Source organism: Mastigoproctus giganteus, chromosome 2 (genome assembly GCF_048544385.1).
Source record: "Mastigoproctus giganteus isolate SK-2022 chromosome 2, ASM4854438v1, whole genome shotgun sequence".
In the NCBI taxonomy this organism is placed as follows: Eukaryota; Metazoa; Arthropoda; class Arachnida; order Uropygi; family Thelyphonidae; genus Mastigoproctus; species Mastigoproctus giganteus.
In genome coordinates this window covers 236,224,412-236,244,295 of record NC_143576.1, presented here as the reverse complement: position 1 = coordinate 236,244,295, position 19,884 = coordinate 236,224,412, and the positions used below count along the sequence as shown (strand labels likewise).

Sequence of the window (19,884 nt, the reverse complement as noted above, 5' to 3'; positions counted from 1 at the left end):
AAGGGAGTATAATACGTGAATTATAATTGGAAACGTTTTGGGTGGGTTGTTAATATTATTTTGGACTGTGATAATAGTTTGTTTGATTAATTGAATAGGATATTTCCTAGATATGAATTTACTTGTAAGATATTGAAGTTCATTATTAAGGTCGTAATGTGTGGAACTGTATTTTATAGCATTGTAAATTTGATTATAAAGGACTGCTTTTTTTCATGTTAAGGGGATGATGCGATTCAAAGTGTAAGTATTTGCCCGTGTGAGTATTTTTTCCGAAAATTCTTGTTCCTAGTTTTGTATCGCTTCTGTATATAGTAAGGTTTAGAAAATTACTTTAAGAGATCTACAATTTTCGAATTGGAATCACTAGTTAAAGAAGCATTGCAATATCAGCTAGACAAGACTGCAGTAATAGTTATGACGCAGCATGGGTTTGTTAAAGGGAGGTCTTGCCTGACCAATTTCATTCGATACTATGATGTGGTCACAAAAGAAGTGAATGTCAAAAATAATTTTGATATCATACACTTGGATTTCAGGAAAGCTTTTGATACTGTTGCACATAGAAGATTGCTGTATAAATTGGAGAGGTATGGCATTAAGGGTAAGTTGCACTGCTCTTCATGGCCAAATTTATTAGTGGAGTTCCTCAGGGTTCAGTGCTGGTCCCATTGTTGTTTTGTGTATTCATCAATGATATTGATGAAGGTATATCAGGATTAATGTTCAAGTTTGCAGATGATACAAAGGTTGGCAGGGTTGTTAACAACAGTAAAGACAGTATTCTACTCCAACTGGATCTAGACAAGTTGGGCAAATGGGCTGAGAAGTGGAAGCTGAAGTTTAACATTGACAAATACAAAGTACTGCATATGGGTAGCAATAACCGAAGAGTAACGTACCAACTGTGTGGTACTTCACTCAGGGAAGTGGAAAGTGGAAAAGACTTGGGGGTAATTGTGCAGTCAAAGTTGCTGAGCAGTGCAGACGGGCTTCCAGGGCAGGTCACAGAGTCTTGTCAATGATATATAGGAATTTTGTTGGCAGGGAGAGGGAGGCGATTATCCCGTTGTACAAGGCAATGGTCAGGCCACACCTAGAGTACCGTGTACGGGTCTGGAGGCCTCATTTTAAGAAAGATGTAGGGTTACTAGAACAAGTACGAAGAAGGTAACCACACTGGTTAGGGGAACAAAGGGGCGCTCTTACCAAAAAAGGTTTAAATTCTGCAAATTGCAGCACCTGGAGAGTAGGCACCTGCAAGGTGATCTGATTGAGGTGTATAAGGCCTTGAATGGGTTGAGCAAGCTGAATGCTGATGGGATTCTTCCTCTTCCTCAGATTAAGAACCTGAGTGGGCATAGATTCAAACTGAAGAAATGCAATTGTAGAATAGATGTGTGGAAGTTTGCCTTTAGCCAGTGGGCGGTTGATTGGTGGAACAAACTTCCATTTGTCATTGTGGAAGTTGATAGCTTAATAAATTCAAGGAGGAGCTGGACAAACTTTTAGAGAGAATGGTTGCGTGAAATGAAATTGTTTTTTCTTTTTTTTTTTTCTTGGCTGATGCTGCATAATAAGCTTACTTTCTTGCATCGTATGCCAATGCTAATGCTAACTGCTATGATAGCTCACTTCAATCTCAAAATTGCATCATCTAATAACTACATTTTTTCTTTTGTGTTCCTCCTCTCCATTTTTCATTAAATATAACTCTCTTGTTGTTTTCTTATGTTCATTCACCTGTTCATCTTCATCTGTTTTTGCTTTATGTATATAGCTTCTTTCCTGATAATTGAAGAATTTCTTACATCCTGTAACAGATTTTTAGTAATTTCCAAAGTTTCTAAGCCACCAGCAATTGGAAATTTTCAGGGCAATGAGACAGCATATTCACCAATTTTTCCACCAAACATAGTCTGTTGACTGAAAAACTTCAATCAACTGATGCATTTATCTTAAAATAAAATTAAAATCTTGCAGATTAAACCTACAAGAACTGTACTGTTTGCAGTATTTTCACTCAAAACCTTCATCAGAGATATATTAAGTTTGTCAGTTGATGAATTACAACTATGCAACAGAGAATGAATAAATACAGATTCATAAATCTGTAAATAATCAGATTTTATTTGATCTAAAACTCCTGGTAAAGTGAAGTTCCTCAATGAAATATTCTGATGCTGCAGTTAGTCAAAAAAGAGGACAATGTAAATCAACACAATATCATGTGAAATGCATATAGCTCGTGACACTATTTTATACTTTAAAGTATACTTCTGAATAAGTTTTAAATATAAAGTTTTCAGAGACTCTGCATATTATTTTTTAAAAACAGGCATTTCTTCCTTGTTCAAGCATTTAAGATGTGTAGAAGCTCCAGTACCAATGTTAGTAAGATGAAGTGGCTTAAAATTATTTGCATCAGTAATGTTTTACTGTATAATACCTTTCTTTACAAATTGATTAGCCTGCTTTGCAATATTAGCATTAGTAGAGGCATAAACAGTATCAGGCAAAAAAAAAAAAAAAACCTCTTTCCATTTCACCCATCCATTTGCTCCAAATGTTAGTCGCTCTTCTTCCTTGAATTTATTTAAGCTATCAACTTCGACCATGACAGATAGATTGCTGTTCCAGCAATCCATCTGTCATGCTAGCTAGAAGTAATTTTCCACACATCTATTCTACAACTGTCTTTCCTCAATTTGAATTTATTTCCCTTAGATGCGTAATCTGAGCAAGAGCAATCCCATTAGCATTCAGCTTGCTCAAATCATTCAAGGCCTTATACAACTCAATCAGGTCACCTAGTCTCCAAATGTTGTAATTTGCAGAACTTAAGCATTTCTTGGTAACAGCAATCCTTTTTTCCCTTCACCAATCTCACTGCCATTCTCTGTACTCATTTCGGCAGCTCTACATCCTTCCTAAAATGAGGCCTCGAGACCTGTATGCAGTACTCAAGGTGTGGCCTGACCAGTGCCTTAGAGGGGATATTACCTCCTTATCCCTGCTAGCAAAATTCGTGTATATCATTGACAAGACCCCATGAGCTGCTCTTGCATCCTATTTGCACTGATCTGATAACTTCATATCTGACTGCACAATTACACCCAACAAATATTTTTCATTCTATACTACTCTGAATGTAGTACTGCAAAGTTAGTACATTACTCTGGGGTTACTGCTACCCATATGCAGTACTTTGCATTTGTCAACGTTAAACTTCAGTTGACACTTTTCAGCCCATCTGCCAAACTTTTCTAGATCCTGTTGCAGTAGCTTACTGTCATAAATGTCATTAACAATCTTGCCAATCTTCATATTGTCTGCAAACTTGGACATTAAGCCTAATATACCTTCATCAATATCATTGATAAATATAGAAAACAAACAATGGCCCAACACCAAACCCTAGGAGACTACTAATAACATTAGTCTAGGAATAGCAGTGTCCATTGATTACCATTCTCTGTCTTCTCCCACAAAATCATCCCTTTATCCATAGCAGCAACTTGCCTTAATACTATACTGCTCCTATTTGTACAGTAGTCTTCCATGTGCAACAGTATCAAAAGATTTTCTAAAATTCAAGTATATGACATCAAAATTATTTTTTTTGCATCCAGTTCCTTTGTGACCACATCATAGTATATCAATCAAATTGGTCAGACAACACTTCCCCTTAACAAACTCATGCTGTGTCTGAACTATAACTGCAGTCTTGTCTATATGACCCTGCAATAGTTCTTTAACCAGTGACTCCATTATTTTTCCGGGAACACAAGTTAAACTAACAGGTCTATAGCTACTTGTGTCACCTTTTGAACCCCCCTTTGTGAATTGGTGATACATTTGCACACATCCAGTCCATGGGAATCTCCCATGACTCCAAGGAAGCTCTCATAATTATGGCTAAGAGTTTGCTTACTTCTTTTGCTGCCTTCGTTAATATAACTGGATAGATCCCTTCCACCCAAGGTGCTTTCCTTATGTTTAACTTCAACTATTTCTCCTCTGCTTTGCTCTCATTTATTACAAAATCACTTAGCTCCCTGTTAGAGTTTGATAAACCTCTGGCATTCCCCTCAATGAATAACTCTTCATGTGTGAATGTAGATGCAAAATACTCTTTCATTTTATCAGCTACTTGAGCATGATCATCAATAGTCAACCCATCAATGTTAAGTGGTCCAATCTGATTCATCCTATTCCTTCTAGAGTTTACATAAGTAAAGAACTCTTTTTTTTTTTTGCATCCATTGTCAAAGATTTCTCATAATCTGCTTTCGCCTGCCTAACCTCCTTTGTGACTTGATTACAGACAAGCTTATATCTGCCATAGTCTTTTGTGTCACCTGATAATTTATACGCATTCCATACATTTTTCTTCTCTACCACGAACCTCATTAATTCATTTGACATCAATTGAACAGTATTTCTTAGTTGGAATGAAAAGATTAGTAGCCTCCGAGGTTAAGTCCCAGAAGGATTCCTATTTAGAATTCAACATTGGTAACATCATCAGTTGATCTCACTGTACAGAATTTAATAACTCTCTGAGCCCTCTGTACCTTGACGAAAGCAAAAGCCCTTCCCTTTAGTCTTGACATTAGGTACATCTTTAAATAATTCCCATATCAGTACATTGTGATCAGTGTCACCCAAAGGTTCCTTTATCTGCAAATTCTTAATGCATGAATAATCACTGCTGACAACACTAGTTTACAAATTTAAGTTTGTTCACTGGGGTTTGATTTCAATAGGTCTTACTGCCGAAATAAGTTGCTGTGATTTCAAATATAACTTAGATTTTTTTCTATCACATCCAGATACATCACAATTTAAGAAATAAAAAAGTATTGTTTTTTACAAAAGTATATAACTTTATTGTATTTAGTAATGACAAATTGATAGGATTACATTTTTGTATATCAAAAAATACGTAAATACTAACAAGTATTAATCAAAATTCTGAAACTTTCATTAATCAGACCTTTCATCTCTTGTTTGAAAAGAACGTTTAATCGTTTTTCCTTTATGTACATTGCCCGGTTTCTTTATTTTTATGGTATGGTGCGAGTCAGTAAGCCATGCCGAATGTTACTTTTGTGTGTGTGACGTTAAAGGTTACAATTCAAAAAATAAAAAGGACATCAAATATCCAGATCTACCGTCAGCCATAAGACTGGTTCCAGCAGTAGTCAGTCATCATGCTTGTATTCCACCTTCCCTGGTACCTCTGCTCCATGTCCTGATGGAATCTCTCCCCTTGTTCTTCGCTCATCTGTGCAAGATTTTCAGGGGAAAAATCAAGATGGGCATGCAAAAAGTGAATTTTGATGCTCATATTGCAACCTAAATTGCAAATCTTTTCGAGCATATTTTGAACAATTTTCTCATAATCCTGTGATTTATGATTTCCTAGAAAGTTTTCCATTACACTTTTAAAAGCAATCCAGGCTTCCCTTTCAATGCCAGTCACAGTAGTTTCAAACTGACCGTCTAAAACCAATTTTCTAATTTGGAGACCAATAAAGATACCCTCCTTAAGTTTTGCGTCAGATAAACCGGGAAATTTACTGCAAAGGTACTTAAAGCGGTTGCCATCCTTATTCAATGCTTTAACAAATTGCTTCATTATGCCTAACTTGATATCCAGTGGAGGTAAAAGTATCTGGCTTCACCAAACTTTCGTGCACAATATTTTTTGACCCCAGTGTAAGATTGTGCCTCCGAGGCCATTGCTTCTTTGTCCAATGCAGCACTTTAGCTCTGCTATCCCATTCACAAATAAAGCATGGCATTTTGGTGTACCCACCCTGTTGCCCCAACAACATACATAAAACATTTTTAAGTCTCCACACAGTTGCCATTCTTGATATTTAATTTTCTCCAAAAGCAACTTTAGATTGTCATAAGTTTCTTTTAAATAGACTGAATGAGCAACTGGCACAGATGTGTATTTACCTCCATTATACAAGAGAACATATTTTAAACTAGTCTTAGAAGAGACTATAAATAGTCTCCATTCACTAGGAACATATGATGGAGCTCCTAAGTTAAACCAGCGATATCACTGCAATATACAAAGGGTACTAGGAAAGTTTTGCAATACAGCTTTGTTTATTTAATTTTTTCAAAGTAATTTCCTCTACATTCAATACACCTCTCCATCCTCCGAAACCAATCTTTAAACCAGTTCTGCCAAGTTTCACTAGGGAGTAAAGCATACTCGTTGTCCCAAGCCCGTAAAAGGTCCTCATCACTGGAAAACCGCCTCCCTTTTAGCTTCATTTTCACATGCGGGAACAGTGCAAAGTCGCAGGGAGCAAGGTCTGGACTGTAGGGAGGGTGCTCGAGAAGTTTCAGTCCTGTCGTGGTCAAATATTCGGTGCAGGCTTTGGCGCGGTGAGCTGGAGCATTATCGTAATCGAGGTACCAGGTGTCCATTCTTGACTTTGGCCGCAGGTTCTTCATAGATCCAATGACTTTAGGCAGGCATTGTTCAGTATACCACTTAGCTGTGACTGTCTTCTGCGTGTCCAAAACAAGACGTTCCACAATTCCACTCGATTTGAAAAATACAGCTATCATTTTCTTCTTTACAGATCGGGATTTTCTGACAATTACGGGTGTGTCGTCATCATCAAAGACCCAAACTTTGTTTTGAGCCTTGGTCGGCAGATCGTAATAGTACAGCCAAGTCTCGTCACCTGTCACGATGTTGTTCACATACCGAGATTGTCCCTTATCAAACTTTTTTAACATCTCCCGGCACCAAGTCACACGTCGTGTCATCTGCTCTTCAGTCAGTTGATGCGGCACCCAGAGAGAACAAAGTTTCTTCACGTGCAAATGATCTTGCAGAATCAAACGAATTGCTGGTGCATTTAGGCCCAAAGTATCCTCTATCTGTTGGTAGGTCACTCGCCTGTTTTCGTCAAGCATTTTCCTCACAGCAGTAACGTTTTCCTCCGTAACTGACGTTCGTGGCCTTCCCGGCCTCTCAGAATCCTCCAGAGTGAAATTTCCCCTTTGGAATTCTCTCTACCACCTGAATATCGTTGTACGATGTGGACAATCATCATCTAGTGCAAGAGTCATTTCTTCTAAGCACTGGTCTATGGTTAAACCACGCACGAAATTATACCGCAAAACTGTCCTTATCTCATTTCGTGACCACGATGCCATCGCAAGCACTTTACACTCTCACTACTAATGAATAACTGAGCCCATCGACTTGGCGTGGCGGCTACTATGCACGTATGAACATGTCTCAACATGCAGCAACAAGCAGCTTCCTGTGATTCATTGTTGCCTCATATTGCAAAACTTTCCTAGTACCCTTTGTACAAGAACCTTCTCGTGAAAAATATTGTATAAACTTCCTCTAACTATTTCTGTACCAGGAAAATGATGTACCTGGAGCAAGTAAGTTCTTTGCTTTAAGTCCGGATCCCAGAATTTCAGCAGCATACTTTGGAAGACCTAAGTCCCTTACTAAATCGTTCAGTTTGACTTGCGTGAATTGCCGAGGCGTTAAATATTTTCTGATTGATAACACTCCTCTTCACTAACCTCTTTACTTCTGCTTCGGTGGAAGAAGACGTGGACTCCAAAGTTTCTGGTGGAGGTTTTACAGGCAGATCAAGTCCATGTGGAACCGGTCTTATGGCTGACGGTAGATCTGGATATTTGATGTCCTTTTTATTTTTTGAATTGTAACCTTTAACGTCACACACACAAAAGTAACATTCAGCATGGCTTACTGGCTCGCGCCATACCATAAGAATAGCAAATGGCAAGCTCATCTTTTTTTCTTGACTCCATTTTCTAAGATGTTCGACACACGTATGACATATTTTATGCGGTGCCCACAATTTATCCTGATCGCCTAGTTTTATGTCAAACTATGCATAATATGATTTTTTTACAAAATCGTTAATATTTCGCCTCTGCTTTACAGGAACAAAACAACCACATATGTAACAAAATTGTCGGGACTGTTTATACACTTTATAGTTGCCATACTAAAAGGAAACTAACACACAATGAGAGCTCACGACAGTTTTTACAGGAGTACTGTGACCACATAAGGGATGTGCCACTTATATAGGCTCTGTGGTTGAGTGGACTGTACATGTAAGTGAGTGCATGCTCAGACAAGTTTAACCCATAACTACACACAGGAGTCTTTCAGACTCCACTCAGAAAATCAAATTCTGGGAATCACAGATGGGCTGGAAGAGTGGGGTTGGGGGCCATCTACCTTCCCAAGGTTGGCTACCTTGCAGTATGACCTTGCAGTGTGTGTAGTTACGGGTTAAACATGCACAATCTGTTGTATTTGAGGCATATATTTGATACTGATTACGAATATAGGCGTATAAAACTTGTAAACCATTGCAGAAACTATAGTTATGTACACATTTGTGTATAATACCTAGGTAACATTTTGTTAATGAATTGTGAAAAATCTTTATGTGATAGAAACGAACGGACTTCGGTTTAGTAATCAGTAAACATGCACTCAGCATGAATTGTTGAGGAGGCTTCCATCCTGCAGTGGGTTGATAATGGCTGCACCTTACCTTAAACTTGCATCAATAACTGCCACACACTTTTACTTAAACCCCAGATACACTGTAAACCAGTGTAATCAGATCAAGAGTATAACTCCCTCTGGTTGCCTCTCGAACATGCTGCTGTAGAAAATAGTCATCCAATAAATCCAAAAAAAGTTTTGCTAGTGTGCAAGTGACCAACCCACAAGTTTCAGTCAATATATGGAAAGGTAAAATCAACCATTATAAGACATTCTGATTTACTGGCCCACTATTTCTCTGCACAATTGCTCATTATACTCATCAGATTCATTAGGCCTATAACACACACCTACTCTCATTTTTTCTCTCCCAGTGCTTATGTCACACCAAACAGACTCAACATTGCACTGTCGACCAACGTCAATTGGATGTACTTCCTTACATTTTATGTGTTTCTTAACTAAAAGCATAACCCCTCCTCCCTTCCTGTACACATTGTACTCCCCAAATTCCAACTCTACAGTGCTTATATATATATCTGTGTGACACCACGTCTCTGATATACCACAATATCTGCCTTTGATGTCTTGTCTAGCACTTCAAGCTCATCAAATTTATTAACTATACTTCTAGCACTGGTGTCCGTGCAAGTATACATGCACCTGTTTCTACTCTTAGTTACCCTAACACAGCCCATGTATCTATTTGTTCCACTATGACCCCCAGCAGTCCTGGAAATCTCCACTGCTTTGCATTTTCAGGTTGCTGCTCATTCTAATAGAAGCAGTGCAAGAATCACTTTTGCCTCTGCCTGCGGCCACTGTTAACCTTTTAGTCTGTGTATTCCCCCAAGCTAGCAGTTTTCTGACCCACCTAACACTGCCTCGATAGCATCACCAAATATTCTTGCACCCTTTCTATTTAAGCGTCCCCCATCCCTGTAGAAGCAGTCTCTCCTGTCAACAAGCACAGACCAGGCTGAAAAAAAATTTTAGCCATTGAGCCTTGCACAATCTCTCCAGGGCCGAATTGATCGACAAGGCTCTCATCATATACTCCCTCCTATTGTTTCTGGGCAGAATTGGAGACACTTTCACATTCAACCCTAACTTACGACTTTTTTTCAACATTGACCTGTACTTGTTGAGTAAATCTGCAGATCTCTTACTCTTAATGTCATTAGTTCCAACATGTACAACAATATCACCTTTGTGCTCTTAAAAGATAATATCTGCTCTACAACATCATCAAATTTTGCCTCTGGCAGACATACACTGGTCCTGTTCCACCTATTCTTCTTGCATAGTATATTCCCCGTCTCCCTGATAATAGTCACCAACAATAACTAGTTCCTGTGGAATCAGCGCATTCTGGCTTAGAGATTGCCTCTGTGTTGCCTGATGCACAGGAGTGAGCTCTGCCGTTGAGCTGAGATCTTGATGGGCCCCTCATATTAATTTCTTTGAGGGCATTTACCTTACACCTCAAGCTCTCATAGATGCCCATTAGAATGCTGAGTTGGCACCTAATTTCTTGACACTCTAGACACCTAGCACACGCAAAGGCATCCTCCTTGGCTAGATCATGTCCTATTTTAGAAAGGTCGGCAAATATTTCACATTTTTTGAGACTGTGATGTGTTGGAGAATCGCCCCCTTTGTTTCTCCCCCAAGGCACAGTACTTTCGCTAGTCTGTGATCTTTGCTTTACGGCTCTAGTCTAGGTTATGATTTCCATTTAAATACAATTTAATTAACAATGAAATTTAATAAGATTAATAATATTTTTGATTAATTGATAATACTATAATGAGCTAACACATTCTTAATACAGTGTTTCGTACTACGCTATCTAGTTTTATACCTTGCACTATCAGTTCGAGATATATATGTTACGCTATTTCTTATCAACTAGTTCAACGATATTGGCACCAACACTGGGAGTCGTAACTTCCAAAAATCTCTAGTTAAATTCAAAATAAGAAGCTAACGAATGCTACTAAACCTATTTAATATCTCTGTAAAATACAATGTAGTATGTTAATTAATGAAGAATACGGTAAAAATTAAAAATACTTATCCCTTTACAGCAGCCAAAAATCCACCGACTGCTCTGTTCCACGACCAGAGTGCCCTCCATGAGTATACTGTGATCACTGTTGCCTAGTGGTTCCTTTATCTGCAGATTCTTAATGTATGAATAATCATTGCTGATAATCAGATCAAGAGTATTACTCCCTCTTGTTGCCTCTCAAACAAGCTGCTGTAGAAAACATCCAATAAATCCACAGAAGTCTTGTGCAAGTGACCAATCCACAAGTTCCAGCCACATGTACAGATCTTTACAGAGATGGAGCAAATGTTTATCTGATTGGTATTTACTTCAGTAAAGGTTTCAGCTATTTTTTATTTTTTATTAGAACCTATGGTATTTAGCACTGTGTATGGGTTGAAAGCTGAGAAGACAGAAGGTAACTGTTGACAGTAGAGCTGAATTTTTGTAGATTGTAAATTTTGGAAATACAAGGGAAGGAAAATTTGTTCCAGAAAACAGAAGTTGAAGAGGCATGTGAGGAAAAGTTGGTTCTGTGAGCTGGGAGTTGGATGATGAATGTAAGACGACTGGTTGCGGCATGTGTTCAGATTGGTTCAAAGGACAGTAAGGGAATTACACATGCCAATTCAAAAGAACAGTGCCCATTGAAGTGTCTACAGAAATGCATGCAGCAGCAGAATCTGAAAGTCTATAAGATACAGAGTGGAGAAATTGGAAAAGACAAGTCATAATGACTTGTCTTTTCCTTGACTTAACTTGACCGTCCTTTTCTGAATGGAGTCTGGAAGCTTGAGAGAGGTTTTAAGGCATAACTCAGATGTGGGAACGATGTTCCATGATCATGTACAGATTTCTACAGAGTGAGTAGATGTTTAAAAGAAAAATAAGGCAGAGAGAGAGGGGTCAGAAGTTAAAGTAAATCCTAATAAACATACGTAACCTTGCCTAGAAATTTGCCATACTGGAGAATTATTCAGAGATTAGCATTTAAAGAACTGGTGGTAGGTATTCAAGAAGATGATGCAGTTTGTGTAGGGCAATATTTCTCAAACTGGAGGTGAAATGCAATGTACTATCATCAGCAAAATTGTGTAGGATTTTCAGTCAGTGAAAGAAGGTCGATAATATACAAGAGGAAAAGGGTGGGAGAAAGAACTGAACCTTATGGAACACTAGCATCAGGGGAGAAGTTAGAATACGAAGAGCCATCTATCATCACCCATAGTTAGCAGTCACAGGAAACTGAATACCCAATTACAAAATACAGTTGACAATCCATAAGATGGGAGCTTATTTAGAAGACCTTTATGCCAAACATGATTAAAAGCTTTAGATATATCAAGAGCAATTGCTTGAGTTTCACGAAACTCTACACTGATAGTAATGGAATCCATATTGGCGATTCATACTAATGGAATTCATATTGACAATCTCTAATTAGATTGAAGGTTAAGATAGTTTAACAGTTGGTGGTTGATGGATTCCTCCATTACTTTGGAAAGAGTAGAGTTAAATGCAATAGGATGCTAACTGAATGGGAGGGATTTGTAATCCTATTTGGGAACTAGCTTTATATGATGATATTTCTAAACAGAAGGAAAAACATCAGTGAAATAAGAAAGTGTAAAAAAAAAAAAAAAAGACACAGAACAGAGGCCAGCTCAGAAGCACAGGCTTTTGAGAACAAGTGGTGAAATGCTATCAGGCCCAGGAGCATTCTTGATATACCAAGATTGTTCAGATGTGGTTTATCACGATCATCAATACAAGAGGTAGAAGAAAAGTCTGATGATAGTAAGTCTGCTTCTATACTGTCAGGTGACAGTATAGATGGGCAAAAACTGCAGCCAGTAGCTCTGGAAAGAGGCAAGAATATTGTCATTTGGACAAGAATTTTTCTGTTTTCAACAAGTTAACTACTCTTACTCTGTTCAAAATAAGTTATGGATTGATTAACAACTGCTTTATAAATGTTAAGCTTTTGTGTAGGTAGAAAATGAACCTGGTGATATGGATGGAAGCCAACTGTGATATGCAACAATCTTATCTTGACCAGTCTTAGCACATCTATTGGAAAACCAAGATACAAATAAAGGATGAGATTTTAAGTGGAATGTGGAATACAAGATTTCATCAATACAAGAATTATTTCATTGAAACAATGTGAGCAAACATTTGCATCAGAAGATTTAAAACAATAATCCAACCAAGGAAAAGGAAAATACAAATCTCACAGATGATCCTATTTTGTATTCATGAAATGCTAAACAACACAAGGCTGAGAATGGCCATGAGAGAAAGTCTCCAGTGGAGAAGAGACTGTCACCAAGTTATGATCCTAAGTGCCTAGAGGATTATTAATATTGACTGTACTTTCAAGGGTTATTTGTGAGAAAAAGATCAAGAGTATTGGATGTATGGTTAGCACTGTCCGGTATTCTGGTAGGTAAATGAACAAGCTGAGTGAGGCCACTAGTAATTGCAAAAGCCTCAAAATTTTTACCAGCTGGAGTTGTGAACATTATAATGACCCAGACAAATTACCTCACTGTTGAAAAGTTGGACTGTAGAACACAGAGTTTCAAAGACAAAAAGTCAAAGGGTTCCAAGTGATTACTGGATTGGGAGAATGATAGAGGCAACAGATGAATCTAACAGAATGCAGCAGAGAGATGTTAACCAAGAGGAGGTTCCAAATCAGTAAGTCTATGACAAGGAATATCAGAAAGTACATAAGCACAAATACCATCTTTGAAACAAAAGGAATCACAGAGCAAATAATTAGGAAGACTAAGATGAGCTGTAGTTGAGGAAACAAATCATTGGGATTCTGTCAGAAAAAATAAATGGGGCTCAGCTGCAGGTGGATGTGGACATCACTGAGACTGGAACTGAGACCACATGTTTGTAAAATGAATGATAAAGTTTTAGGGAGGTTTAGATCTTTTTGCAGATGAATTTGGTCTATTAGTTTGACTGTTCATGATACATTCAGTAAATAAATTAAATGGGGAGGGCCTACGACTTAATGAAATTTTTGTATGTGGCATATATATAGCAAGAATATACCTAGCCTCTTGACAAAGTGGCCCTAATGATGCCTCCCACATATGCACTACTCTGACTCCCTCCAGTCACTAGACGACAGAGTAGACAGAGTAAAATTACATACTATTTGACTGAGATGCCTCCTAAACAGTTAAAAGTAGGTTTGGTCTGGTGGACTATCCAGTGGCCAGCCTGAATACCATCTGCATAAAAGCTGTATCCTCAAAATTAACTTGAATTAGATTAAGTGAATTAGCATTGGTTATCCACTTTATAAGTTGTAATATGCCACTACATTATAAGTAGTGGCATATTACTAGTGACATGATGCAACATAATCATGTGCCACTGTGGTTTGGATAAAACTCTTGAAATGTAAGAAAGGTGTCAAGATGTGGTACACCACATGCTACAGCCAACAAGCCTGACTGATGGTAGATGTCTCCTATCCAGCTACAATAACTACTGCCTTGCTTAATGGAGGCCAGGAGCCATCAAAACCATGTCTGAACTCCAGAGCAAAAACATCAGCTTTCTCCCCATCTCTTCTGCTATGTAGTATAAGTCGTGCCCTTTGAGGTAATGGTGAACATTGTAGTGGGTCTAACAATCCTGGAGTTTTCAGAGTATAGCATTAAAACTGCAAAACAATAACAAAAACATTTTATAAGGCTTCCTAATTGTCATTACTCAGCTGATTAGAAGCAGTCATGTAGTGATAACTGGATATGTGTGGGAGGGGGACACAGTGAGGCATTCTATGTCGAGGAGTTAGGTAAAACTGAAATCATACACACAGCATATCTAAAAATTTCATCACATCATACTTCACACTCTGCAAATTTCTCTGAAACTCTCTGAAATTTCTTTGATAGGTGAAACTTATTACAACAACTAATTGCTAGTACACAAAACAACCCACCTTGCTCTGGTGTGGGCACTGATAAGTGATCTTAAGATCGCTATTTCAGCATAAAGTGAAAGAAGTTAGTGAGAATAAATAAATATATAATTTGTATCCTTGCTTTAACAAATCAGAGATATACTCTGACTCTGAATTATGATCTTATTTCGAATTATTATAGTATCAAAGTACACTGGTGTGCAAAACTTAAGGACCAACACTATTTCTAAAGGTTACAACCACAAAATCTTCACTTAAGGTACTCTTTACTGATGAGAGTAGATTCAGTCTCAGCAGAAATTCTGGATGTCAGCTAATCTGGCAAGAGGTTGGCACACAGTATCAACCGAAAAACATCACTGAAAGAGGCCGATATGGCAGTCAAGGTGTTCTCAACTGGGGAGGCATTATCTTGGATGGACATGCCCAACTCCAGATATTGGAAGGTGGTACTGTAACCAGTGCACGCTACTGTACTGAAGTAATACTTCCCCATGTGTGTCTGTTCCAAGATGCCATTGGCCCCGAGTTCATGTTTATTATTATTATTACTAGACGTATAGTGCATGGAAGCCTGAGGCTTATGCTGTACCAGCCAAAAAAAATTTTCGAGTTACCTTGAGAGAGAGAGAGTCAGAAGTAGAAGGGAATCACAAAGAAAGAGAAGAATGATCATAACCAGCTCAGGACCCTGGGTGTGCTAAGCCCATACTCACCAGATGTGAGCTCTTGGGATCAATGGATGATGATAATGGATGCTTTTGGAAAATGAGGACATTGTTTGTATGGATTGGCCTGTCCATTTTCCCCATCTAAATCCCATCGAACACATATGGGACGCTCTGGGGAGACACCTAGAGGCACGCCCACACCCACCAGAAAATGTTCACCAGCTGAAGATGGCACTGACAGAGGAATCGATGATGTTACCGCAAGAACTTATCAACGACATTGTTCTACGTATGGACAGGTGGTGCAAAGCCTGCATCGACATTAGGGGTGGCCATATCTCCTACTGAGGACCACCTCTTCCCTTTGTTCCACCTTTGGCAGTGATGCATCTATATCATGGCAGCCAGTGCTATGTTGCCATTTTTGAATAAAGTTCCTCTGTACCATTTTGTTTCCGTTGTTGTGTCGGTGTTGTTTCCTACATCATTTCTGTACCTTACGAGGTTTCTTTGGTATGCTTTTCCCCATATCTAGACCACTGCTATGAGAAGATACAGGTGAAAACCTGACTGGTCCTTAAATTCTGCACACCAGTGTATTTCAAAGTATAATAAATCATACAAGCTACACTATCCTCAAAAGTCATGATAGACTTGTAATTGTTCAGTATAAGGTAAAAAGAAATTTTCAGAATAAATTAATGCGCTTGTTTTAATAAATCTATTTTACTATGAATTACAGAGTATAATAAATAATACATCATTAGTTATGAATGGAACGTTGATTTATTCAAAGAAGTGAACAGTATCTGGCCCACTTTAGTCCAAGTGACCTTCAATGCGCAATGGAAGAATTTCTACTAATATCTAATAGAAAGCTAGTGGTATTATGCTCCAATCCTCCTTTAAAGTATTTGTTAGTTCCAATAACAAAGAGGACCATCTCTGCTTTGCCCTAATTCTGCATTTCAATTCATCCCAAAGATATTTGACTAGGTTAAGAACAGGGCACTGTGCTAACCACTGCAATGTTCCAAGTGTAGGATGCAGCATTCATGGTTCAAAGCACTGCAACAAGCAGACCTACCCCATATCATGGGAAACGTCTGTAGATCATGACATGCCCCTTCCCAACTTCACAGTTGGGCCAATCAACTCAGTTTGTAACCACTCTCTGGGAATCCTCCAAACTAACATATCTATCAGACTGGAAAAGCAAGTAGAATGACTTGTCACTCCAGTGTGTTGATTTCCATTGATCTGCAGCCCAAGTTCAGAATGTCTTCACTATGTTAGTTGATGCTGTAAATTTGTTTTTGTTATCAAGGATTTTGGGCTACAGCTTGTCCACCAAAATTCATATGCAGCTCTCTATGAGTTGCAGAAACAATTCAGAGGTTTGCTTGTGGGCACTCACAGTTCCAAATTTGGATTCTCCAGGCTCTGGTGGGTGATATGACGTAACCAACTCATCTCAAAGGACACTAGTTCCTATCAGTCAGTCAGTATTTTATATATCTGCTTGGTTGTTTCTTGGGTTCAGTGTCACCCTGGACTTCCATTTCTTCAGCATATTATTAATTCTACACCTCTAATGCATTAAGGGCTTATGCCTCAAGCTGCAAAAGAGTTAGTTGTTTGTTATTTGGTTTTTAGGAGCATTAGCAACTAAGGCCATATTGCTCCGGGATATGCGGTGGTCATTCCTTGACCTTTCCGCATACTCCGTATTTGGTGGTGACGGGCTCGAACCCCGGTCTAATCAAGAAGCATGTGCTACGCACTGCTGCTCCTTCCCACCTGGCTACGGAGGCGCCCCAAAAGAGTTAGACTAAGTATATCTTAGTGCACTTGCATCATTTATACATAGTCTAATTCTACACCTTAAAATATTTAATTCCTGAGTAATAGCATCAGACATTTTCCCCACATGACAACCAAATATCATATCCATTTGAAGCTCTGTTAGCTCTTTCAAGGTGCTCACCATTTGACAAACATGTTTTAAATGAATTCTGGGATAACTACCTTTATAGGTAAAAATATTGGCATATTTTGCAATCATAATTTACTGAAGTCAGTATCATGACTGCGAACAGCTTTAAAATACATGTTATTGAAGTAATGAAGTTTTATTATATAACAAAAAAAAAAAAAAAAAAAAAAGCAAGACTATATAACAAGCTTACTTGCTGAAGAGCTTCTAGAACTATTTGACGGTTTGTCTTTAATGTCCTTAGTTTTTGTTCATATGCAATTCTACGATCAGGAACTACTGCCATCAGATTAAAGCGAATATCATGATATGGTTCTTCACCTGTTGCTATACCTAATCGCTCAGTTATTACTCTTCTAAACTTTTCTGTCCAATCTTCTACTTCTGCCCATGGCCCTATAATGAGAAAGAGAGGAGGAAAGAAAAAAAAAAATCTTTAAGTACCTTAAACATGGCATAAAAGAAGGAGGTGGTAAAGGAAGACATAAAACATTAGGGTGGTGAATGTGGCATCTCAATACCTTATACACCTCAATCAGATCCTCTACATGAACAAGTACCAAAAATAAGAGGTACAGAAAAAAAAAAAAAAAAAGGATTAAAATGGATAAAATCTAAAAACTCAAAATTCTCTATCGAAATTTATATGGTATTCCTGATGTTAATAGGACTTTACATGAAGAATGGCAAAAATGTAGAGAATGTAGCTGAAGTTGAAGGAGGTATGTGTAGAGATCTATAAAGATAAGAAATTCATAGTGCCAAAGATGGACCAAAGAAGTTAAATTTGCAGTTAGAAAAAATAAGTTTTTTTTAGTAAATAAAAATAATAAATCCTTATTGGAATATCAAGAAAAGTCTTGGTGGGCTAAGGTATGGCTGGACTAAAGAAAAATCTTGAGAAGATTTTGGGAAAAAAAAAACAAAAAAACAAGAATCAGAAAGATGGAAAAGTTTTTTGCATTAATTTAAAAACCATCATAAAAGAAGAAAAACCACAAATAACATAATCAAATGATAAGGCTGAAGGCAATCAAAAATGATACAACTGAAGAAAAGATTATTGAAGGAGTATGGAGTAAATACTTGACAAACTGCTAAATGAAGAAGATTCAGACATCACTGAAGAGGAGGATAAGATTTAAATGGAGGAAATTATGGATACCAGCTCTAGTGCTGAGTTTTAAAAAGGCTGTGAAAATATATCATACATGGAAGAGAAAATAGTCAGGTCATATTATACAGCAGTTGTTTCTGAAGGATAAGTTCCAGAAGATTACAAGGTACAAATTGCACCTATACATATAAAGGTTAATAAAGCTGAAATTGCACACCTTAATGTACTAGGTAAAATCTATGCAAGTATCTTAGAGAAAAGGATCAGAAGTATTGTGAAGAATTTCACTTGAAATGTGTGTAACAGTGCTTGGTTTACATATTAGGCATCACTGCGTTAGTCCTTGTATAACACGGTAGTTGTGTTCGTAGAAACCCTCATGCAACCAGGGGCTCACATCTGGTGAGTATGGGCTTGGCACACCCAGGGTCCTGAGCTGGATATCATCATTCTTCTTTTTCTTGGTGATTCCTTTCTATTTCTGACTCTCTCTCTCTCTCTCTCTCTCTCTCTCTCTCTCTCTCTCTCTCTCTCTCTCTCTCTCTCTCTCTCTCAGGGTAATTCAGAAATTTTCTTTTTTTTTTAACTGGTGCAGCATAAGCCTCAGGCTTCCTTGCACCATATGGCTAATAATAATAATAATATAAATAAGAGGCCTTATGGGAAAAATAGGGTTAGGTGCTGACCACCGCAGATTGAACACACATTTGTAACCGAAACGTTACCAAACACAATAATCATAATAAAATACTAACATACTTTTGTATTTTATTACGATTATTATGCAATAAAATTTTGCTAATACTTTTGCTTCTATCATTAGCAAACTCGTTCCTCATCTCTTTGTTTGATCTATCCAAACAGAAACGAGTACAGAGAAGGGCAACAAGATTAGTGAATGGAACAAAGGGTTGCTCTTACGAAGAAAGGCTTAAGTTTTGCAAATTACAGTGTCTGGAGACTAGGCACCTGCGAGGTGTGATTGAGGTGTATAGTCTTGAATGGTTTGAGCATGCTCAATGCTGATGGGATTCTTCCTCTTGCTCAGAATAATCACCTGAGAGGGTATAAATTCAAATTGAGGAAAGACAGATGTAGGATAGATGTGCGGAAGTTTGCCTTTAACCAGCGGGTAGTTGGTTGGTGGAACAGACTCCCATCCTTTGTTGTGGAAGTTGATAGCCTAAATAAATTTAAGGCTGAGCTGGACAGATATTTGGAACAAATGGAGGGGTGAAATGGGAGCGTGTTTTTTTTGGCTGATGCTGCATAAGCTTGCTTTCTTGCATCATATGCCTCTACCGTTATTATTATTTTTTTGTTATTTTTTGGTTTTTAGGAGCATTAGCAACCAAGGCCATATTGCTCCAGGATATGCGGTGGTCATTCCCTGACCTTTCCGCATTCTCCATATTTGGTGGTGACGGGCTCGAACCACGGTCTAATCAAGAAGCGTGTGCTGCGCACTGCTGCTCTTTCCCACCTGGCTATGGAGGTGCTATGCCTCTGCTAATGCTAATAACAGATGTTGCATCTCATCC

The 19,884-nt window shown here is 38.1% G+C and overlaps 1 protein-coding gene across 1 annotated transcript in view; it reads right to left on the bottom strand.

The window, feature by feature from the left end:
* Positions 1-19,884, bottom strand: part of caly (ubiquitin carboxyl-terminal hydrolase calypso) — a 175,797-nt gene that overhangs the window by 53,923 nt on the left and 101,990 nt on the right. The window contains exon 7 of the mRNA XM_090390239.1: positions 17,420-17,622. Coding sequence (XP_090246365.1) covers positions 17,420-17,622 — 203 coding nt within the window. The remainder of the gene's footprint in view (positions 1-17,419; positions 17,623-19,884) is intronic.